General features: G+C 39.9%; 2 protein-coding genes and 1 long non-coding RNA gene across 8 annotated transcripts in view; 2 read left to right on the top strand and 1 right to left on the bottom strand.

Moving 5' to 3' along the window:
- Positions 1-591: 591 nt before the first annotated feature.
- Positions 592-18,346, bottom strand: LOC116617393. 5 transcript variants are annotated; one of them, XR_007306340.1, is made up of 5 exons: positions 17,737-17,821; positions 17,570-17,650; positions 16,385-16,553; positions 2,278-2,509; positions 592-734 (listed from the first exon to the last, which is right to left on the bottom strand). It is a non-coding gene; the product is annotated as an uncharacterized LOC116617393 (long non-coding RNA). The 5 variants fall into 5 exon arrangements; XR_007306341.1 differs by lacking the exon at positions 17,737-17,821 and adding an exon at positions 18,237-18,346 and having other exon boundaries at positions 16,385-17,690; XR_007306339.1 differs by lacking the exon at positions 17,737-17,821 and adding an exon at positions 18,140-18,269 and having other exon boundaries at positions 16,385-17,690.
- LOC116617391 (transmembrane protein 199) lies at positions 2,677-16,177 on the top strand. Its single transcript, XM_032380094.2, has 5 exons — positions 2,677-2,915; positions 5,658-5,737; positions 7,910-8,036; positions 8,745-8,857; positions 15,324-16,177. Exons 1-5 carry the CDS (start codon positions 2,717-2,719, stop codon positions 15,399-15,401), a joined length of 597 nt encoding a protein of 198 aa, XP_032235985.2. The 5' UTR covers positions 2,677-2,716; the 3' UTR covers positions 15,402-16,177.
- An 803-nt stretch (positions 18,347-19,149) lies between the features above and the next one.
- The window catches only part of LOC5510865 (protocadherin-like protein), a 31,160-nt gene continuing 25,226 nt past the window's right edge, over positions 19,150-25,083 (top strand). For both annotated transcript variants that reach the window (XM_048721028.1, XM_032380092.2), the window contains exon 1: positions 19,150-21,370. In XM_048721028.1, the coding sequence (XP_048576985.1) occupies positions 19,150-21,370 (2,221 nt within the window). The remainder of the gene's footprint in view (positions 21,371-25,083) is intronic.

Here is a 25,083-nt window from a genome sequence, read left to right as displayed (position 1 = left end):
TATCCTCTAAGGCGAGGCACTTATTTGAGGGAGGTGCTTATTCATATTTATCCTCTTAGGTGAGGCACTTATTTGAGGGAGGTGCTCATTCATATTTATCCTCTTAGGTAAGGCACTTATTTGAGGGAGGTGCTTATTCATATTTATCCTCTAAGGCAAGGCACTTATTTGAGGGAGGTGCTTATTCATATTTATCCTCTTAGGTGAGGCACTTATTTGAGGGAGGTGCTCATTCATATTTATCCTCTTAGGTGAGGCACTTATTTGAGGGAGGTGCTTATTCATATTTATCCTTTTAGGAGAGGCGCTTATTTGAGGGAGGCGCTTATTCATATTTATCCTCTTAGGTGAGGCACTTATTCAGGGGAGGTGCTCATTTGGGGGTAGGCGCTTATTCAAGCAATTACTGGAAACTCCCTTTTACAGTCTCCTACTACAAAATCCTCATTTGAAAGCAGAGCATTCTATAGTATGGTGATTAGTCTATAAGATTCCTCTAAATGGCTACTCTTGCAATCCTTAGTCAATTTTCACTTTGCAACAAAGTCTTGGCTACTTTAAGCAATGAAGTGAGAAAAAAAAATACTTACTGTAAAAATAAGGTTGGTCCCAATGTTAGTAACACTTGAGACAGCTGAAGAACACTTTTGCAAAGACTTGACAAACAAAGTCCACATCAGCGCATTCATCACAAACACAAGACCAAATGATATTATCTGACAGCAGACTACAACCTGTTGGCATAGGATAAGATGGCATATGGAAAGTAGAAAATTAGGATATTGGCGCAATCATGCCAGGAGAACAACAATAACTAAAGTCAATATTTTTTAATAATAAGTTAAACCATATGTTTTTCAGATTATCTTGGGGGATATTGCTCATTGATAAAAGTAAAATGTGGGCTCTGTTTGAACTTAAGGAGTTCTTTAAGCCTGCACGATGCTGTAGAACAGAATGGAATATAAAGTGCTGAATAAGTCATATATTACGGAAACTAAAGTTTTTAGTTCTTCTGCAATGTTTTCAAAATCAGTAGCACAAGTTATTTCTTGTTTTAAAGGCTTATAATAAAAATCTTGAAGCGGCCCCAAACAAAGATGTGGGCGGGAATGGAAAACATCTGTTTATTTTTACTTGGCCTAACAGTGAAACATTTTTAAGGGTGTTGGGACATTTCTCTGAGGGCCTTTGCTAGGAAAACTTCAAGACGTTATAAATCCGCCAAACATTTGTGAAATGGAATTCATTTAGTCATGGCATCAATGTTTATAAACCTCTAATTTTTGAAATGACGTCACAACAGATAAAATCCAAAATTTCGGCTGTTGAAGTATCTGCAATAATAAATGTAGCTTAAGCATGTGTTTTCAATTTTTCCAAATAATAAAATCTTGGCACAATTTGAACTTTTATTTTTCCACTCTAATTTGAATAATTTCCTTAATTTTTAAAATATCAGGAAATCAATACATAGTTTTATAGCAGCAACTAGGTACATGTTCTCTGCCTAAAACAATCCAGAGCATCTGTTCTTCGCAAAAATTATAGAGTTAGAAACACAAACTGGAAGTAGATTCATCTACACATGCGCATGATGTGATAAAGCCTGGTTACTAATGCGAATGTTGTGATTTTTAAAATAAAAATATTGACTTTTCTCCCGCTTTTTAACAGTGATAGGTGCCCTAGGTAAAAAATCACGCTATCTTATTTTTTTACAGCATTTGCTGTTAATTCCATTTTTCTGGCCAGTTTCGGGCTTTTGTTTACGTAGCTAAAAATGTGGCGTGTACGTTAATTGTTTTCCTGCCACATGATTTTCCCGCCTAAAAGTATGAAGTTCTCAAATGATCGCATGCATGCCTTAAAACCGAATTGCTAAGTAACGAAATATGTCGCAGCACCCTTAATCTACTTAGGCTTGCTTTGATGTCTTATTTGTGTGCAAATTGCTTACCCTAACGTGTCTTAAGTATTAAGCAGATCTTTAGTTTCGTGACACAGATCTATCGCCACATACCCAATTACTAAACCATAATAGGGCTATATTTTTTGTTCTTTGGTCCAATTCAAATTTGAGTTGAAGTCTAATCTACAAGTAACTTGACGCTATATGACCCCTCTTCTTCCTGTTAGTTTTTGAGCCTTACAAATTATATCAATTATATCGATATAATCATTATTGTCAATTGACCTTAACATTTTCAGTTGAGCTTCCCAAAGAGATATATGTATGTGTATTATGCTGCTAACACGAAACAGGTCTAACCTTACCCAAGGGCAATAAGTCTCGTCTTCTGAACTTGTTGTGTCTTGAACTGAAGACAACAAACCACTACACAGTAAGCGATGCCAGAAATCGGGAGACATAGCTAGTTTGGCAGAGCACGAAGCGAAAGCCGCAGAGCATCCCGCTAAACAAGCAAGCGTCACCCCGGCCATCCCCCTTCCGATCAGTGCAGCGCTATCAAAACATGTCAGGCGTTCTTAACAATCGGAGGGCTACCTGTGGTGCAAAAAAAATATGATTTTGTTAAAAGCTCTTATCGAAGCTAAATAAAAATCCACTTAAAAATTAAAAATGACCTCTAAAACTAAGTATGCACACGAAAAGGGGAATAACTTTTTATTTTTTCTATTTGTTTTAAATTTGAAATATGATGTCGGGTAGCCTGTGTGTTGTCGTTGTCGGTGGTTTGATGTCATTTTAAAGATGGCGGTGGAAGTGACTTTGACTCCTAAACTTCACGAAGCGATACAGAGAATTCTTGAATCCAGTGACCTATCCAAGACACTGCGCGAAAAGCTGACAACATTAAGCAGCAAGGATGCAGAGAAAGAGAGTGAAAAACGTCATATAATGTTTGGTTTAGTAAAAGAAATATGGCAGCAATCGAAGGCATTTCGCACTGGTAAGCTTTCGTGTTACAATCTTCAGATTTGCCAGGGTGTAGTTCAGAAACAATAAAATGCTAGACTCTGCCAAGTTTGATATTTTTAGATAATTATTATTTCCTGTATTCTATCTGTCAATATACCTATCAGTCTATTGAGGTTTCAATTATGTACAATAATAGAAGGGGTCGAAGCCAGAAGCTTTCCCGGCGTAATTAATCGATGAAACCGATAATCGATGAAAATCGATATCAATCGAAATCAATCGATTAATATTGGAAATCGATGGTTAATCGATGATCCGCCAATTTGTGATCTTTCATCGATTTGTAATCGATAATGGTACCATAATCGATTAATATTGATTTTCATTAAATATGATCTGAATGATCGCAAAGAACATAAAAGAGTACAAATGTATCATATCCAGGCTTCACTGGCCCATCCCCTTTTCCTTTGACGGACCCTTGTGAATCCTTGAATAAAAGAACGAATGCCATTTATGTTGTGTCGGAGTAAACGCGTAATTCGGGAGCCGAGCTTGCCTGGCAAGATGAGTGTAGCGAGCGGCCTGCTATGATCTCTGTCGACAAAACGAGCAAAACATTAAAGAGCATTTCAACAAATCATAGCTCCACTAATGACTATCAACAATCGCAACAACAGTCATTCAGTAAGCGTTTTTTTTTTCGATACACCGAAGCTGATTCCACTTCCACCAATGAGCGTGGTTGGAGCATGGGTGGCCTAGTGTGTTAGGGCGTCGGCCTCTCACGGATGTGGCCCAGGTTCGAATCCTGGCTCAAACTGGGGATTTTTTTCCAGGTTCCTGCCTTGATTCGAATTTGTGTCACAAGTGAGTTGAAGTCATTCTTCCGTGTTTCCAGTCTTCTCGGATAAGGACACTAAACTGGAGGTCCCGTCTCTTCAAACTGCACAACACTAACCTGAACCAAAGGGACGTAAAAGAACCACTGGGGATGCAATAAACCCTCTGGCAGTAACCACCCCCAGTGACAGTACTTACTAACCGAGGGCCATTTGTTAGAAAACTGTATATTCGGTTAAATATGTTACCCTCGATAAACAAAGATTAAACTGAAAACTAAACTGAAACATTATGAACATTTGTTGGCCCCGGAAAATGTTATAAAATATCGAAGCCAGGGTAGTCAATCGATGACAGCCGATGATAATCGATGAAATTAAGGAATATCTTCGTGTGACTATCGATTAATCATCAATTACCAATATCAATCGATATTAATCAGCTGATTTCATCTATTAATATCAAGTTATCGATCGGCAAACCGATGATCGATTTTTGTCGATTAATTACGCCGGGAAGCATTGTATGTAAGGTATGTTAAGGGTGTACTGACATTAGTGTTGCTCAAACGACGTTGCTACGCTGGTGGCGTTGAGCGCGCGCATATACATAACAAGGAATTTGTCATTCACAAGCTTTCCTGAAGTAAAAGAAACAAAAATTTGCGTTTCAATTTCCCCAATTTGACTTTAAGTTGATATCAGCCTTTTCAGGTGATGATATTTCCCATATTTTGTAAAAACGAAGATTCAGCAGAGATTTATTGAAGCCAACCTGTTTGAAGCCAAAGTTTTCAATTTTCACTACCTGCGTGCGCTGCAAACACCGGTTGCAAACGCTCGCGCATGCACTGAAAAATCTTATTTCAAAGTAGCACGCGCTGTATCAGAATTTTAAAATACTTTTTCAATTTTCATCATGACATGATGGATGTCGTTCCTTTGAAGTTTAAATACCACGAAACACTATTGGAATTTGTTTTTAAACTTTCAATTTCATCATGTGAGATATCAGTGTGTCTAGGCAGGCCGAATGTGCATGCGCCAGATTTGTTTCACTTCTGGTTCTGCGTTTTTCTAAAAAAAAAGTTTTTTTTGTCGTCAAATTATTTCAAAACTTAATATTTTTTCTGTATTCTTTTTTATTAAAACCTCCTTCATAAAGCCAAGCATGGATTTAGCGTTAATCTAACAGAAACCAAAATTATATCAAATAATCTGGATTTCAGGACCTTTGAAAAATCATTAAAAAAAAACAATTACTCAATCATTTCTAAAACGCATGCTTGGCTTAATGCACCCATCCCTCAAGATTCATAAAACGTATTCAATATTTGTTTTCGAGCAAAATTACTTTGAATATTTGCTTTTATCTGTATCTATGACGTCACATTATGACGTCACGGGGTAACGTCATCATAATAGTCAGCACACTTTTGTTGGTCAACTTGGCAAATATCAGTCCCTCATGACTTTCTACAAGGCTTTTATGCTATATTAACTTTTCCTTAGCAACAGATGTCAGTACACCCTTAAACGCCGCTGTGAAACAGAGTGGTTGTGCTGACGTTTCGAGCGGTAGCCCTTCGTATTTTTTGGTTCACTTCGCTCCAACGAAGAGAATACATATAAAAGGAGAGAAGCATACTAATCAACACTGCATACATTCATAGCTGTCAACCCATCTTGGACAGAAATCTTGTGAAATCAGGTGAAATACAGTAAATATGTGGAAAAAAAAAAGAACTAATGCGGCTGAATACAGAGAATGTATGAACATTCTCACAAAAATTAGGCTTGTGATGAGGTCCAAAATCTTGTGACACCAGCCTAAAGCAGGTTAGCTGACAGCAATGTAAATTGTTAAATAACTAACTACTCATCTTGCCCACCATTTACATGCTTTGTTAGACTTTGTCTTATTTCCTTAGAGGATGACAGGCCAGCGTACTTGCATGAAATGCTGGAGGGAAGTGAACTTTATGTGGAACCTCCAAGGCCACCAGAGAGGGTGAGAAGTGGTAACAATGTTACGCTTGGGACTTTTGTTTAACTGACCCCCATTTTTGAAAGCTGAAGTTTTAAACGTTTATCAATTGACACTTTAATAATTACTTGGTCAACATTGACTTCAAGTGGAACAAGTAATATACTAATAACAATGTTGCCTTTAAAGTATTACAGTGAAAATTGCCTTTGAAGTTTGCATGCATAAGGAAACATTGAAAGCAGTTCAATTTTTAAGATTTTTGTGTCCATTGCCTTTTTAGAGCTTCTCTTATTATTAGGTAAACCCCTGTGTTAGACTCCTTGCTATTGAACTAAAGCTTGCTTGCTTTTGAATTAAAGTGCATCAGAAGGAATAAAAGTGATATCCTCCAAAACTTCCCAGTCATTGATATTTTATAATCTCCTAGGCTAGAAGAAACGATATTACCAAAAAAAATGTTTTCTTTCACAAATCCCCTATTCTTTTACAGCTCTTTGAATATAGCAATCACCTTTGTTGCTGAATGACAAATGATTGCGGTCACGTGGCGCAAAAATGTAACTTGTCAGCTCGCGCGCAGTCTGCATCTTCATTCATGAAAATGAGCACTTCTCCTCATGAAACGACAAGCTCTGCTGAGTGAGAAAGCGATGCCAGTGACATCGAGACAGAGAAAGCAACTCAACAAGGCTACAGCAACATATATTTGCCATACCAAGACAAGCCTTCTGCTGATAATCTATGTTTGGCTGGCAAATTATCAAAAAATAGAGAAGCAAAAGGACAACAGTAGAATCATGAGTGTGATATCTGTAGATACAGACAAAACAAATTATATGAGTTAACTTACATCATAAAGTTTATTTTATTTTATTTTTATTTCATGGCAACATCACACCAGTACAAGTGCTCACCAGATATTTTGTTGTTTGATATTAATTTTTTTTACGTAATCCTTCGCTTTGGTCTTTGATTCTACGCTACTTTTGTTTGAACACAGCAAATTGTACATTCAGATGCTGTCTCTAAAATATACGCTCCTAAAATGAAATTAAACAAATTACCCGTTTTCATTATCGATCTTTTTCCAAGTTTGCATGAGTATTTTGTAATGTATAAATATCTTTACATGAGCACTCACAGTAACGCATTTAGCGTAAATTCCCTTAAGCATTTCATCTAGGTTTTGAGGATCATGTATCATTGAAGTTGTCTGTGACCCATACGAATACCTAAAAGACCCAACTTTGAGCAAGATATCAAGCATTTTTTGCTAGGTGGAATTGCTGTAACCCACACCAAAATGGCAAGTTTTGGTGAGATGAAATTGTTAGACAAAATATGACTGCTCAAAGGGTCTTTATTTTCATCTACGACTAGTCTTAGTCGTCAAAAGTGCATATTTGATGCTTAATATTGATATTTAGTCAGAGCACTGAGAGGAAAAGACAGCAAAAAGCATTTAGCAATGTTTACATTTCTAGTGAGATGGAACAAAATATGGTGTTTAAATACACAGCAAAAATGTCAAAGCAAATTCTATTACTATTTGTGCAAAAAAATGTCATACATTATTCAAATTATATGTGAGCTATATCTATATATCTAAAGAACACATCTTTCAGCGAGATAATCAGCATTTCCTACAACTAGTTTAGTAAACTATGATAGAGGCACCATGTTGGGGCAAGTAATGCAAATTAAATGGCTTCAAAATTGCAAATCCATTTAAGCTATCAATAAGAGCTACTTTAAAATGCAAAAGGAAATACATTTTATATTTGTATAGCCAGCTACCAAGAGGAAAAACACTTTATTTCCATGTCAAATAAAGTTTCAAAGTAAAGACACTGCATGTGTTGTTTGAATCGTTTTCTCTCACAAAACTCACACAAACTTGCACAATACTCCTTATTTGGTGATCCTTTGTGCCAACTCATGCTTTAGCCGTGAGGGGACTGGGCAAGTAGGTGTTTTACAGACAGGTTCAATCAAAGGGCCGTAAAAGAATCTGGGATTTGGGAAAAAAATGATTTTTCTGGTAGTAGCCATTCTTCTAGCATAGAAGATAATAGATATCAATGAATTAACTGTTTTGGAGGAAATCCCTTTTATTTCTTCAGATGCACTTTAAGCAACCCAATTTCTTCTTGCCTATCAAATCAACTGACCAGGTGTGATTTCTTTGCTCAGAATCCTGAACTAGTTGCTCGGCTGAATAAACTGCGGGCCAAACAGGAGCAAATACAATATGACCAGATGGTTGCCAATGTCGGGCCTGCACTGGAGCAGAAACAGAGAGACACTCTAGGAGCTGAAGGTCAGTTTCATTTAGTTCTTCCCATAGACAGTAGTAGGTGAGATTTTAAATGCAGCACATTCAAGCTCACACTGTGCATCACACACAGAACTTCAGACCTCTGTCACTCTCTAAGTCACCCTGTCACTAAAATGCCACACTAATGATGCCACAACATGATAAAGCATTGGAGGAATACAGCCACTCCCTAACTGGTCATTTTTTTATTATTTTTTTAGAAGTTTTGAAGGATTGGGACAGATAGGGGGATCAAGTCCCCTAACAGTCCCCTATCCCTTGCTATGGAAGGCCCTGAAGAACAACTACATCCCATATCTACATGAGTTTGAGCAATACTTAGAAGTGGCTATATAACAGACCATTGTCTCTAAAGTTTCTTCTCCTCTTGCATCAGTTTCTTATAAGTTATAGCATGGCACAAGGGAATTTATTCCCAGCAACCGAAGTCCTTACGCCGCAGGCTGAGGGACTTTAACTAGTCATCCTGAGGTTGAGGGGACATATAAGCACCAAATTCCCCGATATGCCATGCTATAATTTCTCTCATGCACTGATGTAGAGGGAAATTTCCCTCTTTATTAATGCATGAGAGAAATTTAGAAACTAAATTTCCCTGTATGCACTTGCCAAAGGACACATCACTAGAATGTGAACTATAAGACATGTTGAATACCCCTGTCTAAAAGCTTTAATCTGGTATGTTTGTAGTCCGCTCCACCTCAAGACAAGTCTCATCGATTGTCAACTTTGTGCTCAGCGTTGGGGCTGCCTTTATGTTTGGGTTTGCATCATCCCAATTTGCATTTCAGGAAATGAGCATGGTAAGGTTAATAGATTTGTTACCATATGGGGGGGGGGGGTAAGGGGTGTGCTAAGTAAGGTTAATAGTTTGATATCAGATGGGGGGAGGGGTGTGCTAAGTAAGGTTAATAGTTTGATATCAGATGGGGGGGAGGGGTGTGCTAAGTAAGGTTAATAGTTTGATATCAGATGGGGGGTAAGGGGTGTGCTAAGTAAGGTTAATAGTTTGATATCAGATGGGGGGTAAGGGGTGTGCTAAGTAGGGTTAATAGTTTGATATCAGATGGGGGTAAGGGGTGTGCTAAGTAAGGTTAATAGTTTGATATCAGATGGGGGGGAGGGGTGTGCTAAGTAAGGTTAATAGTTTGATATCAGATGGGGGGTAAGGGGTGTGCTAAGTAAGGTTAATAGTTTGATATCAGATGGGGGGAGGGGTGTGCTAAGTAAGGTTAATAGTTTGATATCAGATGGGGGTAAGGGGTGTGCTAAGTAAGGTTAATAGTTTGATATCAGATGGGGGGTAAGGGGTGTGCTAAGTAATGTTAATAGTTTGATATCAGATGGGGGGAGGGGTGTGCTAAGTAAGGTTAATAGTTTGATATCAGATAGGGGGGTAAGGGGTGTGCTAAGTAAGGTTAATAGTTTGATATCAGATGGGGGGGAGGGGTGTGCTAATTAAGGTTAATAGTTTGATATCAGATGGGGGGGACGGGGTGTGCTAAGTAAGGTTAATAGTTTGATAGAAGATGGGGGGGGGGGAAGGGGTGTGCTAAGTAAGGTTAATAGTTTGATATCAGATGGGGGGAAGGGTGTGCTAAGTAAGGTTAATAGTTTGATATCAGATGGGGGTAAGGGGTGTGCTAAGTAAGGTTAATAGTTTGATATCAGATGGGGGGGAGGGGTGTGCTAAGTAAGGTTAATAGTTTGATATCAGATGGGGGTAAGGGGTGTGCTAAGTAAGGTTAATAGTTTGATATCAGATGGGGGGTAAGGGGTGTGCTAAGTAAGGTTAATAGTTTGATATCAGATGGGGGGTAAGGGGTGTGCTAATTAAGGTTAATAGTTTAATATCAGATGGGGGGTAAGGGGTGTGCTAAGTAAGGTTAATAGTTTGATATCAGATGGGGGGGGGTAAGGGGTGTGCTAAGTAAGGTTGATAGTTTGATAGAAGATGGGGGGGGGGAAGGGGTGTGCTAAGTAAGGTTAATAGTTTGATATCAGATGGGGGAGGGGTGTGCTAAGTAAGGTTAATAGTTTGATATCAGATGGAGGGTAAGGGGTGTGCTAAGTAAGGTTAATAGTTTGATATCAGATGGGGGGTAAGGGGTGTGCTAAGTAAGGTTAATAGTTTGATATCAGATGGGGGGAGGGGTGTGCTAAGTAAGGTTAATAGTTTGATATCAGATGGGGGGAGGGGTGTGCTAAGTAAGGTTAATAGTTTGATATCAGATGGGGTAAGGGGTGTGCTAAGTAGGGTTAATAGTTTTATATCAGATGGGGGTAAGGGGTGTGCTAAGTAAGGTTAATAGTTTGATATCAGATGGGGGTAAGGGGTGTGCTAAGTAAGGTTAATAGTTTGATATCAGATGGGGTAAGGGGTGTGCTAAGTAAGGTTAATAGTTTGATATCAGATGGGGGGAGGGGTGTGCTAAGTAAGGTTAATAGTTTGATATCAGATGGGGGTAAGGGGTGTGCTAAGTAAGGTTAATAGTTTGATATCAGATGGGGGGTAAGGGGTGTGCTAATTAAGGTTAATAGTTTGATATCAGATGGGGGGAGGGGTGTGCTAAGTAAGGTTAATAGTTTGATATCAGATGGGGGGAGGGGTGTGCTAAGTAAGGTTAATAGTTTGATATCAGATGGGGGGAGGGGTAAGGGGTGTGCTAAGTAAGGTTAATAGTTTGATATCAAATGGGGGGTAAGGGGTGTGCTAAGTAAGGTTAATAGTTTGATATCAGATGGGGTAAGGGGTGTGCTAAGTAAGGTTAATAGTTTGATATCAGATGGGGGGTAAGGGGTGTGCTAAGTAAGGTTAATAGTTTGATATCAGATGGGGGGTAAGGGGTGTGCTAAGTAAGGTTAATAGTTTGATATCAGATTGGGGGGGGGGGGGGGGTAAGAGGTGTGCTAAGTAAGGTTGATAGTTTGATATCAGATGGGGGTAAGGGGTGTGCTAAGTAAGGTTAATAGTTTGATATCAAATGGGGGTAAGGGGTGTGCTAAGTAAGGTTGATAGTTTGATATCAGATGGGGGTAAGGGGTGTGCTAAGTAAGGTTGATAGTTTGATATGAGATGGGGGTAAGGGGTGTGCTAAGTAAGGTTAATAGTTTGATATCAGATGGGGTAAGGGGTGTGCTAAGTAAGGTTAATAGTTTGATATCAGATGGGGGGTAAGGGGTGTGCTAAGTAAGGTTAATAGTTTGATATCAGATGGGGGGTAAGGGGTGTGCTAAGTAAGGTTAATAGTTTGATATCAGATCAGGGGGTGTGCTAAGTAAGGTTAATAGTTTGATATCAGATTGGGGGGGGGGGGGTAAGAGGTGTGCTAAGTAAGGTTGATAGTTTGATATCAGATGGGGGTAAGGGGTGTGCTAAGTAAGGTTAATAGTTTGATATCAAATGGGGGTAAGGGGTGTGCTAAGTAAGGTTGATAGTTTGATATCAGATGGGGGTAAGGGGTGTGCTAAGTAAGGTTGATAGTTTGATATCAGATGGGGGTAAGGGGTGTGCTAAGTAAGGTTAATAGTTTGATATCAGATGGGGGGTAAGGGGTGTGCTAAGTAAGGTTAATAGTTTGATATCAGATGGGGGCAGGGGTGTGCTAAATATGGTTGATAGTTTGATATCAGATGGGGTAAGGGGTGTGCTAAGTAAGGTTAATAGTTTGATATTAGATGGGGGGGAGGGGTGTGCTAAGTAAGGTTGATAGTTTGATATCAGATGGGGGTAAGGGGTGTGCTAATTAAGGTTAATAGTTTGATATCAGATAGGGGGAGGGGTGTGCTAAGTAAGGTTAATAGTTTGATATCAGATTGGGGGGGGGTAAGGGGTGTGCTAAGTAAGGTTAATAGTTTGATATCAGATGGGGGTAAGGGGTGTGCTAATTAAGGTTAATAGTTTGATATCAGATGGGGGGAGGGGTGTGCTAAGTAGGGTTAATAGTTTGATATCAGATGGGGGGAGGGGTGTGCTAGGGTAAGGGGTGTGCTAAGTAAGGTTAATAGTTTGATATCAGATGGGGGTAAGGGGTGTGCTAAGTAAGATTAATAGTTTGATATCAGATTGGGGGGGGGGGGTAAGGGGTGTGCTAAGTAAGGTTAATAGTTTGATATCAGATGGGGGTAAGGGGTGTGCTAAGTAAGGTTAATAGTTTGATATCAGATGGGGGGTAAGGGGTGTGCTAAGTAAGGTTAATAGTTTGATATCAGATGGGGGCAGGGGTGTGCTAAATATGGTTGATAGTTTGATATCAGATGGGGTAAGGGGTGTGCTAAGTAAGGTTAATAGTTTGATATTAGATGGGGGGGAGGGGTGTGCTAAGTAAGGTTGATAGTTTGATATCAGATGGGGGTAAGGGGTGTGCTAATTAAGGTTAATAGTTTGATATCAGATGGGGGGAGGGGTGTGCTAAGTAAGGTTAATAGTTTGATATCAGATTGGGGGGGGGGGTAAGGGGTGTGCTAAGTAAGGTTAATAGTTTGATATCAGATGGGGGTAAGGGGTGTGCTAATTAAGGTTAATAGTTTGATATCAGATGGGGGGAGGGGTGTGCTAAGTAGGGTTAATAGTTTGATATCAGATGGGGGGAGGGGTGTGCTAGGGTAAGGGGTGTGCTAAGTAAGGTTAATAGTTTGATATCAGATGGGGGTAAGGGGTGTGCTAAGTAAGATTAATAGTTTGATATCAGATTGGGGGGGGTAAGGGGTGTGCTAAGTAAGGTTAATAGTTTGATATCAGATGGGGGTAAGGGGTGTGCTAAGTAAGGTTAATAGTTTGATATCAGATGGGGGGTAAGGGGTGTGCTAAGTAAGGTTAATAGTTTGATATCAGATGGGGGGAGGGGTGTGCTAAGTAAGGTTAATAGTTTGATATCAGATGGGGGGAGGTGTGTGCTAAGTAAGGTTAATAGTTTGATATCAGATTGGGGGGGGGGTAAGGGGTGTGCTAAGTAAGGTTAATAGTTTGATATCAGATGGGGGTAAGGGGTGTGCTAATTAAGGTTAATAGTTTGATATCAGATAGGGGGAGGTGTGTGCTAAGTAAGGTTAATAGTTTGATATCAGATGGGGGGAGGGGTGTGCTAAGTAAGGTTAATAGTTTGATATCAGATGGGGGGAAGGTTGTGCTAAGTAAGGTTGATAGTTTGATATCAGATGGGGGGAGGGGTGTGCTAAGTAAGGTTAATAGTTTGATATAAGATGGGGGGGTAAGGGGTGTGCTAAGTAAGGTTAATAGTTTGATATCAGATGGGGGGAGGGGTGTGCTAAGTAAGGTTAATAGTTTGATATCAGATGGGGGCAGGGGTAAGGGGTGTGCTAAGTAAGGTTAATAGTTTAATATCAGATTGGGGGGGAAGGGGTGTGCTAAGTAAGGTTAATAGTTTGATATCAGATAGGGGGGAGGGGTGTGCTAAGTAAGGTTAATAGTTTGATATCAGATGGGGGTAAGGGGTGTGCTAAGTAAGGTTAATAGTTTGATATCAGATGGGGGGTAAGGGGTGTGCTAAGTAAGGTTAATAGTTTGATATCAGATGGGGGCAGGGGTGTGCTAAATATGGTTGATAGTTTGATATCAGATGGGGTAAGGGGTGTGCTAATTAAGGTTAATAGTTTGATATCAGATGGGGGGAGGGGTGTGCTAAGTAGGGTTAATAGTTTGATATCAGATGGGGGGAGGGGTGTGCTAGGGTAAGGGGTGTGCTAAGTAAGGTTAATAGTTTGATATCAGATGGGGGTAAGGGGTGTGCTAAGTAAGATTAATAGTTTGATATCAGATTGGGGGGGGGTAAGGGGTGTGCTAAGTAAGGTTAATAGTTTGATATCAGATGGGGGTAAGGGGTGTGCTAAGTAAGGTTAATAGTTTGATATCAGATGGGGGGTAAGGGGTGTGCTAAGTAAGGTTAATAGTTTGATATCAGATGGGGGGAGGGGTGTGCTAAGTAAGGTTAATAGTTTGATATCAGATGGGGGGAGGTGTGTGCTAAGTAAGGTTAATAGTTTGATATCAGATTGGGGGGGGGGGGGGGGTAAGGGGTGTGCTAAGTAAGGTTAATAGTTTGATATCAGATGGGGGTAAGGGGTGTGCTAATTAAGGTTAATAGTTTGATATCAGATAGGGGGAGGTGTGTGCTAAGTAAGGTTAATAGTTTGATATCAGATGGGGGGAGGGGTGTGCTAAGTAAGGTTAATAGTTTGATATCAGATGGGGGGAAGGTTGTGCTAAGTAAGGTTGATAGTTTGATATCAGATGGGGGGAGGGGTGTGCTAAGTAAGGTTAATAGTTTGATATAAGATGGGGGGGTAAGGGGTGTGCTAAGTAAGGTTAATAGTTTGATATCAGATGGGGGGAGGGGTGTGCTAAGTAAGGTTAATAGTTTGATATCAGATGGGGGCAGGGGTAAGGGGTGTGCTAAGTAAGGTTAATAGTTTAATATCAGATTGGGGGGGAAGGGGTGTGCTAAGTAAGGTTAATAGTTTGATATCAGATAGGGGGGAGGGGTGTGCTAAGTAAGGTTAATAGTTTGATATCAGATGGGGGTAAGGGGTGTGCTAAGTAAGGTTAATAGTTTGATATCAGATGGGGGTAAGGGGTGTGCTAAGTAAGGTTAATAGTTTGATATCAGATGGGGGTAAGGGGTGTGCTAAGTAAGGTTAATAGTTTGATATCAGATGGGGGTAAGGGGTGTGCTAAGTAGGGTTAATAGTTTGATATCAGATGGGGGTAAGGGGTGTGCTAAGTAAGGTTAATAGTTTGATATCAGATGGGGGTAAGGGGTGTGCTAAGTAGGGTTAATAGTTTGATATCAGATGGGGGGTAAGGGGTGTGCTAAGTAAGGTTAATAGTTTGATATCAGATGGGGGGAGGGGTGTGCTAAGTAAGATTAATAGTTTGATATCAGATGGGGGGAGGGGTGTGCTAAGTAAGGTTAATAGTTTGATATCAGATGGGGGGAGGGGTGTGCTAAGTAAGGTTAATAGTTTGATATCAGATGGGGGCAGGGGTAAGGGGTGTGCTAAGTAAGGTTAATAGTTTGATATCAGATGGGGGGAGGGGTGTGCTAAGTAAGGTTAATAGTTTGATATCAGATGGGGGGGGGGGGGGGGTAAGGGTGGGGGATAAGGGGAAATGAATACAAGATTAGGTAATCAAGGCCCCAAAGACAAATGCTTCTCACCTTCCGTACTTATTATTTATTTATTTCCTCCATGCCCAAAGAGTCACCTTCTTACATTTTATCATTTACATGTCTGTCATTTCCACCCTAGAGAGTCATCATTGGTACATTCCTGGCGATCATAGTGGCTATTGCTGATCTGTATTTCATGGCCAGGACAGAAATCTAGTAGATCACGGCCTGACAGGAATCTAGCTTAACATGGGTGGACAGAAAAGTTGTTTCCGCTTCTCTTGTCATAAAATTCTATATTATTTTTAAAAAATATTCATAAACACCGGATTAAAGGCAAGTTGTATATGGACGTAAGTCATTGAAGACAACTTTTTGAAGAATTGAAGAATTGAAAAATTTATAATATTTGACGTATCATACATTGCGTTTCCTCGTTTATGTTCTACGACGAAAAAAAACAATACAACGAACAGAAAAACTAGTCGCAAGGAAAAGGCATTTGAGCCATTTTAAAATGCCGAGATATCGTTTAATATCATTTAATACCGGCCAGATTGATGCAACCGCAGTTGTGAGAAATTATTTATTTTATTTTTGATAAATTGCAGGCTCGTACCCAGGATTTTTCTTGGGGGGTGCGAAGTCCGAAAAAGTGGACCTAATTTTTCTGGGGTAGAGGGGGGGGGGGGGAGGAGTTTTCTGATAAAAATCTGACCACCCCCGAAAGAACAAAAAGGATTTTTTGCCTTTGCAGTATCTCCACGGGACGTTTATTGTCGGATTTGGCTACAAATACAAGTCTGACTTATGGATTAATAACATACAAGGAAATATAGTTGATGCTTTATAGTTTTGTCTACGTCTATTGAGAACCGAAAGTGGACTTTCGGTCGTTGTAGGGGGGTGCGTTCGCACCCCCTGCAACCCCCTGGGTACGGGCCTGAATTGATCAGGGAAACAACTTCTTTGAATAAATACATGATAAAATGATGCTCAGATTAATTTATTTACGAAAAAACGGGTGTCGACCACCCCCCCAACCCCCGCCACCTTTCTCCTTTGCATAATACGACAACGACGCACAGAGAACGTGTCCAAAAATTGAATGTTTTGATTGAAATTTGACTTATCACTTACTGCAGCGAAAGGTTTTTCTTCACATTATTGGTCAAACGAATAAACAACATGTTACCTTACCTATCTATTTTGTGCCTAGTGGCACATAACGCCACAGAATGCTTCCAGTGTCTTCTGTTGGCAGCAACAGCATTTGCCTTATCCATGTCTTCCATCCTGCATTCTTCATTTCTCTCTCTCTCTACTGTTGTTCGTCAAGTGGTTTTAGGCCTTCCTTTCTTCTTCTTCCCTTCAGATGACGAAATAATGTTATTTTAAAAAGAAATCGATAGAAGGAAATGTTACTGGATTTAAATCCAGTAAGGAAACATCTCAAATGTTTTGTCGAAAAATGGATTTGAGACTGTGAAACGAAGCAAGCAGAACTTGAACAGAACCAAACATGTCAAACTTCGGACTCGCAGGTGATGGTCGTGTTTGCACAGCCTGTGGGCCTGTTGTCAGGTTATTGCAGTAGCTTGTACCTAACTTCCTTTATGCTTTGATGTTTTATATACAAATACATACCTCGATTTATTAAGAACCCAAACAAAACAGCAACCTTGAGCCCTAAATTAGCTGAATAATTAAAACGCTCAGATCTTCTTTCCGCGTTGTAAGTAAAAAAAAAAATGTTAAGTGCAAATGTACGTCCCTAGCGGGTTCAAGTTTTATATTCTCGTAAAGACTTAGAAGAAAAATACTTATTATTTGGCGTGAATAAGGGCGTGTTTTATATTTTAAAGCAAAACATCAACAGAACATAATTAGTTTATTATCCGTTATCATAGTCTTAAATACACTTTTTTTTATATGAACCCTTTTATAAGAACATCCAGAGATTTCACCAGATTTAAAGAACATGCTAAGAACATACCGAGGCTCAGATAGCAGAAACAAATTTCCTTTTTAGTCCTGGTGCGTTCTAAAATGCAAAATCATATTGTGCTCATAGTAACAACCTTTATTATTGCTATTGATCATTATAGATCTTCCTAATAATTCGTTGGGTGTTATATTCTTATATACACTAAAATGTAAAAACATCGTTAAGAACATATCACACCTCCAAAAATAAGAACGGCTCAGCCTCAACTGAAAATTACACGTTCTTAAGAAAAAAAAAGAGTGAGCCTTTTTGGCTGAGAAAGACGAGTCCCCAACAGTTCAAAATCATGTAAAACTCGCTTTAGTTTAATTCAGTTGACTTTTTGTAATCTCGCTTTTGCCCTTTTCTGTACCGTGTTTGTGATAATGTAACCTTACGTCATGATGAGTCATCTGGTTGTTATCCTCTTGATGAATGGCCAAGAGTTCGTCCCATCAATTTACCATTGACAACAGGTGCTAAAGTTGTTAATTGATATCCCATGTGCTTATTTATCACCTAAAATGAAAACAGGAATTACCTTAATAAACGTATTGTAACTCACTTTTTGTTTAAACCTATTTGGTCTGACTGTAGAGAGCCTCAATTTCGGTTGATGCTGTGCCCAGTGTCGTAAAATAACTATGTAGAGCGCTTTTATTGTTTGACCTGTCAAAATAGACATATTAATTGAATTTATTAATAACCCAAATCATTTGCATCTTAAAATGTTTTCCTGTATGCGAATTGCATAGATAATCTCACCTAAGCCTCTGTCACTAGTTTTCGCAAACTAGCAAAACAATGTTAGTAATTCAGACTGCTTTTGATAAAACAGCATTCCAAGAGAAGCGAGTATTAATCAGATCTTGACGGGTGACGTAAGTGTTTGATAAAAAATACGATGTCTAAAGCAAATATTTAGTGAGTACGCGAGTAGTATTTTTCTTTCCTTTCTTTTTTCCTACCATGTGTGAACCGAGAATGATTTCTTCTGTGAATAAAAACCGGAAATTCTTGAAATAATAAACAGTCTCGGTGAATGAAAACATGTAAGTTTCGCACCTCTGTTGTTTACTCTTGCTGGCTATTACAGAACAATATGAAAGTGCTGGGTAAATATTGTGTTTACAAATAAATGGGGTCAAATAGCCGGCTCAAATATTTTGAAGAAGTGTCGAAGTTGTTTGCTGAAGCCTGTATCATGCTTAAAAACCAAAAAAAGCTTTTCTGTTCGATGGTTTGGTACGGCTCTTGTCAATCTTTCGGATCTCAGCTTTGTTTGCAAATGACAAAAGGATTCAAAGGCTGTACTGTTTGGACATTAGTATTAATCATGCCTTTGAAGTGAATGAAAAGCGAGGTGTTTGCACAGAAGGTCAAACTCAACAGCGCAGGGATTTAACCAAAAAGCCGTGTAAAGTTGGTGACAGTATCGGCGCGCGGGTTCTGCTTTTTGTCTAAGCACGAACAGAATTTATCACTCTGCTTCGCCGCGCCTTTAAGCGAGGATTGAAATGATTGACAGGGGAGCGAACCGTAGCATTTTACCATCCCATGCGTTGTATGTAGATCACGACATTCGATACGATATTTGCCATATCACACACCTAGCCAATGGGAGGCTCTCCTCAATCCTCACCCGCACTCCTACACTCTCATTTGAACTCTAACGCCCGGATTTTATGCGGCTGTTATCATGATTATTTTTAGTGAAAGTCACCGCGAGAACTAACGCTTTCTGGCTGATGTTGGCATGACCTTTGCAGTAATCTAGACGCCATTCAAACGATATCCCAGGCTTAATCTACATTTCCGACCAATCCGAAGCCAGCGATCAAGGATTTTATAAATTCTCAAGCGAGTTATTTTTGCGTATCAAGTTAGGGAGTCTTCGGTTCAACCTTGTAAGGCGCTCGTTCAACGGCCATATGCTATGGGTTTTTAAACTCACGGGTTCCTAATAACTAGCCACAAAATGAGTGCTGGCCGGCTGGCGGCTGTGCTAACCACTCCACTATTATTTCTTAGTTTGCTTAAAACTTTTCAACTGGCAAAAGCGCAGGACACTTTGATCGAAGTGAATTTCGATGAGGGTCGACCGGCTCGTTCTTCTGTCTACTTGTTCGACTCTTCTAGTGGCGATGTATTCTCGCTGTACCAAGCAGATCCGACAGTGCCGCTGCTATTTCAAATATCTGAGGTTGGACACGTAACATCGAATCAAGAAATCGAGTACGAAATAGGAAAAACAAATAAATACGACTTGACAGTGTTACAAAGACCTCGAGGAGAAACTCTCGGCGGAATTGCCATAACTCTTCGGATTACCATTCTTGATGTGAATAATTTCCATCCTGTATTCCAACTCTCACAAGGGGAACATTACGAGGGCTTCGTGAAAGAGGGTACTGCAGAGAATACAATTGTGGAAGGGCTAGAACAGTGCCATGCAACAGATCGAGATACATCGGGGATACGAGGTTATTCCATCATTAGCGGGAACGAGAAAGGCTACTTCAAAGTCGATACCGTACAGATCGGCAGCGGGGTAACGAGCCGTAAGTTCTTAGTGTTGAAGACTACGGGTAAACCGATTGTTCGTGATGATAATAATCCTTATATTATGCTGACGGTACAAGTCACGGACGGGGGGAACCCCTCGCACTCGGGAACTGCGAACATTCGCGTGAATGTTGAAGACGCGAACGACCAGACGCCGGTGTTCGAGAGCTCACAATACCGTGAAACAATAGCCGAGAATACTCCCATTCAGACCTCTGTGCTACGCGTACGGGCTACAGACAAAGACGACGGCACGAACGGCGGGATCTACTATTACATGAAGAATCCTGTGAATAGCTATTTCACCATTGATGCTATTACAGGAGTGATTAGGGTCGCTAAAACGCTCGACTATAACGCCAGGGATAAACACACGCTGTACATTTCCGCACGGGACCGGGGGGACCCTCCTAGGACGAGTGCTGAAGCCACCGTAGAAATTTCACTGAGAGAGAATATTCAGGGATGGCCGCTACCTGATAGCGCAGACCCGAAGGAAAATACGAAACCATATTTCCCCCAGTCCAGGTATACATTTAGTATTCGCGAGGATTTTCCGCCTAAAGGTGCACTACTGGTGATGCGCGCGGCGGATAATGACCCGATTGGACCAAATAAGAGATTACGGTACTCTTTGTCTGGAAATGGTGTCTCTAAATTTGCGATCGATCCTGAGAGTGGTGTGGTAACACTGACGGATTCTGTGGACTATGAAAACACCCCAAATAACCACGTGTACGATCTCACAGTCACCGCTACCGATCAGGGCCCAGGGTCTCTTAGCGCCACTACACAATTACTCATCGAAATCCAAGACGTCGACGAGAATAAAAACTCCCCAAGGTTTGACCCCCAGCAAGCAATCCTGGAAATTAGTGAAAATCTTAAACAGAACTCGCTAGTGACTACAGTAAGCGCTACGGACTCAGACAGTGTCGGGAACCCGTCGAGCCCTGATGGGAAAGTGGTCTACTCGATTGTAGGGGGAACTGGGCTTGGCGTCTTTCGCGTGGATTCAAATACAGGGGAGGTGAAAGTCGCTGTACCTTCTCTAGACAGAGAAGGTACATCCCAATACACTCTAGTTGTGAAAGCGAGCGATAACGCTACATTCCCACGATCGTCGCGCCTTTTTCTCATGATAAATCTATTGGACGAGGATGACAATTTCCCGTACTTCAGCCAGCCTATCTATATAGCCCAAGTCCCGGAGAACCAGCCGTCTGGGACCTTCGTCACAGTGGTGGTTGGCAGGGATGCGGACGAGGGATTCAACCCAAGCTACACGGTGATCACTCCAGGGGTTCCGTACAAAATCGAGCCGTCAACGGGCGTAATCCGGACGTCCAAATCTTTGGACCAATCAGAGTTGAGCACAAGGGAGCTGCAGGTGATTGTTCGCGTTAGTACTGCCGGGTCCAAAACAGCGGACGGACAAGTAAATATAACAGTAATAAGCAAGGTCAACCGTCCACCCGTGTTCAAGAATACACCATATTCTGTGAAAGTCCCCGAGGAAATGGGGCCTCTGCCCAACTTATTCTGCATCGCTGCTGTTGACAGCCTCTCGAGGCCGGTCCAGTACACCCTAGCGCCGGGAGCAGATGGTCTATTCGAGGTCGATAAGGACTCCGGTAAGTCATTTGCAGGCGCGTACCCAGGATTGGCTGAGAGGGGGGGGGGGGGGGGTGCGCAGTCATAGTTAACATATGGAAAAAGTATTAGTATTTGAAGATCCGTTCATATGAAATGACCACCTTTTGGGTGAACGCGCACCCTGCGCACACTCATGTGTACTGATTTGCATCTCGCGTATTTTTACTACTAAGTAATGTGCTTATTGTTTCGTACCTGTCACTTGAGTTAAGTGCACTTCACTAAATCGCTTAACCACCCGCTCAGTTGGAAAACATTAATAGCAAAGTTTAACACTTCGGGTCACTTTTTTTCGCAAGGTCGTAATCACGGTTTTGTTTCAACGTGGGAAATTCGTTGCTTTTTGAGATTATTTTATTATTATTATTTTGAGATTATTTTAAAAGTCGACTTATCAAGTCGCTATTTATCATTGCACGCGATATCACAAAGCATGAAATAACGAATTTGGAATTGAAATATCTACTGATTTGGATAACACGATAACAAAATATTTGCACTAGTTTAGCACTTAAAGATTCTGCTAAGTACCAACAACTCTGTTTTCCGGTGTTCTTTTATTTGTTCTCGTGCTTTAGTCTTAATTTAAGAATAATGATTTGCAAACTGCTTATGTATTTCACTGATGAGCTCATACACCAAAAGCACATAACAATTTATCTTTTCTATGTAATAATATAATACGCTGTGTCTACTTGCACGGCTTCCGGTAAAGGAGGAAAAAAAACTAGCTGCACGGCTGTCTCCAGTTTTCTCGATTTTTAGCCTAAATAACAAGTTTCTGGCTTTTAAACACTTCCACGATTATTTAGAACAGCCAAGCGACGATTTTTAGCCTGAAAAGCTATGCAACAAGCGGCCCGCAAATACTAGGCAAAGTATGAACGTAGCGTGGAGTTCGACATTTCATGCATCGTTTATTATGTGCCGAGTGTTCGCATGTCGCCTTTTGCGAATTTTTTCAAGCTCGAAGCCATCGTTTGACGGTTCTAAATAACGGTGAGAGGTTTTTAAAGTCAAAACTTTTCATTTTGGCTTAATGGCAAAAAGAAAAAAGGGAAGTGCATCTACTTTTTTTCTCCTTGCACAGCTGTTATGGCGAAAACGGTGTCGAATTCCACGCTTCGTTCATACTGTGCCGAGCATTTGCGGGTAACTCAATGCCCAGCTTTTCAAGCTAAAAAAACATCTCTTGGCTGTTCTTAATAATCGTGGAAGTGTTTTAAAGCCAGAAACTTGTCATTTAGGCTAAAAATCGAGAAAAAGGTAGCCGTGCAGCTAGTTTTTTTCCTCCTTTACCGGAAGCCGTGCAAGTAGAAACAGCGTTATATAATAAGCTAGGTATTTAGGTTATGGAGATTTTTAAGTAGCAAGAATTTCCCGCTTGCTTTTTTCCCTTCCCCATGTTTCAGTCTCAATATTTGTTAAGAATAATAATTACAAACTGCAATTTTGTTAATAATGTGATGCGCCAAACACAAAAATATTTCTATATTTTATATAAAAGGCAATGGCTTTTTTAACGCGCGTGGATTAAATAAAGCTATAAAAGGCATGTACATTCGTCTCCCACTGCGACAGACTAAACTCTGTTGTTCGCTTTTAAATAAAATGTAAAAGGCGTCAGGTTTATGTGGCTCCCGCTAGGCAATTCTAGACAAAACATATTCTCGTGGTTACTTATTAATATCAATGTGAACCCTCAGCCGCAAGCAGCACATTCGGATCCATTATGCTAAAAGGCATTCAAAGTCATTGATTGAATCCGGTGTCCTTTCTGCGATTATTAACAACTCGCCAGAACCTTCTATTTACAAAATACAGCAAAAACACCGTTATGATAAGATCTGCTAAGGCTTTACAAGCCTAATGAAAATACAGTTTGGAGCTAGTGATTGTCAGGCAGTCCTACATATTTCCTGCTCGCAAGATATGGAGTTTATATTCCGGCTGTTTCAACGCGATAGGGGCAAAGTTTACACGGTTATTTGGGCGGGATGCTGAATGACGCGCAAGTCTTGAAATAATTTCAAGGAACACTGAACAATTCTACTTTTTCCAACGACATATTCAATATACTCAATTTTTTATTCTATACATGTTTCTTAGGTAAAATATTGCCTTTATATCAATATATGCTCTAGTTCAAACAACGCAGATAATTTTTTTAGCGACCGTTTCTTATAAAAGTTTCTCGACCTTTGTTAAAGGCTGTTGACCCTTAGGCGAGGACGCCTCAATAACTCCCATTGAGCGTCATCATCGTCTCTTTGGGAGCGTTTTTAATATAAACACACTGGAATCCGTGCCCTCGTTTGCCCTAGGATTTTTTTGGTTAAGCTTTTTAGGGCTTGGTCTTTATGTCTTTATATCCACCAACGCCTCCATTGTTAATCAACTGTTGCAAAGAAGCTGTGTTGTGTGTATTCTAGACATATAATCTTTAATTTTGAATATTCAGCTAGAATATTCGTTTACTAACCAATCTTAAGTCACTTTTTGGTACGTGTTTCTTGTTCACATATGTTTTGAGAGGCATTTGAGGCCGGAAATTATGACCATGAAATACATTCCTATTCTAACTGTCTTATTAGTGTTTGTATTTCTCATTATAAAGGTAGAATTATTTGCCTTTTTTACATTATGTCCTTCAATTTTATCAAGGGTTCTTTGTAAATATATGCTATGATAACAGAATGAATAAGTTTCAAAATTTGTAAACAATTCCGTCAATTGTTGAAAGCTCTTAAAAAGATTTGCGTGTTTGAATTATTATTGTGTATTTGCGCTAAATTCTTTGTGTGAATTACTAATTGAATTTTGATTGATAAACGTCCAAACTAGAACAATTTACTGTCATTCCGCGGTGGAAACCCATTCAAGTGTTACGTCATAACACGTTCTAACTGTCTTATTAGTGTTTGTATTTCTCATTATAAAGGTAGAATTATTTGCCTTTTTTACATTATGTCCTTCAATTTTATCAAGGGTTCTTTGTAAATATATGCTATGTTAACAGAATGAATAAGTTTCAAAATTTGTAAACAATTCCGTCAATTGTTGAAAGCTCTTAAAAAGATTTGCGTGTTTGAATTATTATTGTGTATTTGCGCTAAATTCTTTGTGTGAATTACTAATTAAATTTTCATTGATAAACGTCCAAAATAGAACAATTTACTGTCATTCCGCGGTGGAAACCCATTCAAGTGTTACGTGTTATGTGGTTGCCACGTCACGTAATCTGTCACGTTACTAGGAGGGTCTATTTTTGAAGTAAAAGTTCCGTCTGTTGGCGTTATTTTATCGGATTTCGCTTGGGTAAATAAAGCCGGCACAGCTCGGCTGAACAAGTCCCCTTTTGCTGTTTGCTGTGGCGGCGTCTCCAGCATTCGAGATTATACCAGTCACGGGCATGGCACAGACAATGCAATATTGTTCTTGACCTCGGTCAAAATTTGACTGAAAATAGAAATACACCCCGCAGGCAATGCATTATTCTAGAATCAGCCATTTTTTCAAATGTCTGGATACACTCTTTTTTATAAGAACGTCTAATTTTGAGTTTAGGCTTGGCCTCAACTGAGACATTTCAAGGGACATTTCAAGGCTGAATATGTTCTTGACGATGTTCTTAAATGTTAGTGAATATAAGAAAATAACACCCAATGAATTATTAAGAAGAGAATTGCAC

This window comes from Nematostella vectensis, chromosome 13 (genome assembly GCF_932526225.1).
Source record: "Nematostella vectensis chromosome 13, jaNemVect1.1, whole genome shotgun sequence".
NCBI lineage: Eukaryota > Metazoa > Cnidaria > Anthozoa > Actiniaria > Edwardsiidae > Nematostella > Nematostella vectensis.
Note: the sequence above shows the minus strand (reverse complement) of the source record. Positions and strands in the feature narration are given on the sequence as shown.

Excerpts from the sequence above, each read along its gene's own strand:
- LOC116617391 (XM_032380094.2), top strand. The coding sequence starts at position 2,717 with ATGGCGGTGGAAGTGACTTTGACTCCTAAACTTCACGAAGCGATACAG. Across the intron at positions 5,738-7,909 it reads CTCCAAGGCCACCAGAGAGG|AATCCTGAACTAGTTGCTCG; the intron begins GTGAGAAGTGGT and ends TTCTTTGCTCAG. Across the intron at positions 8,858-15,323 it reads CATTTCAGGAAATGAGCATG|AGAGTCATCATTGGTACATT; the intron begins GTAAGGTTAATA and ends TTTCCACCCTAG.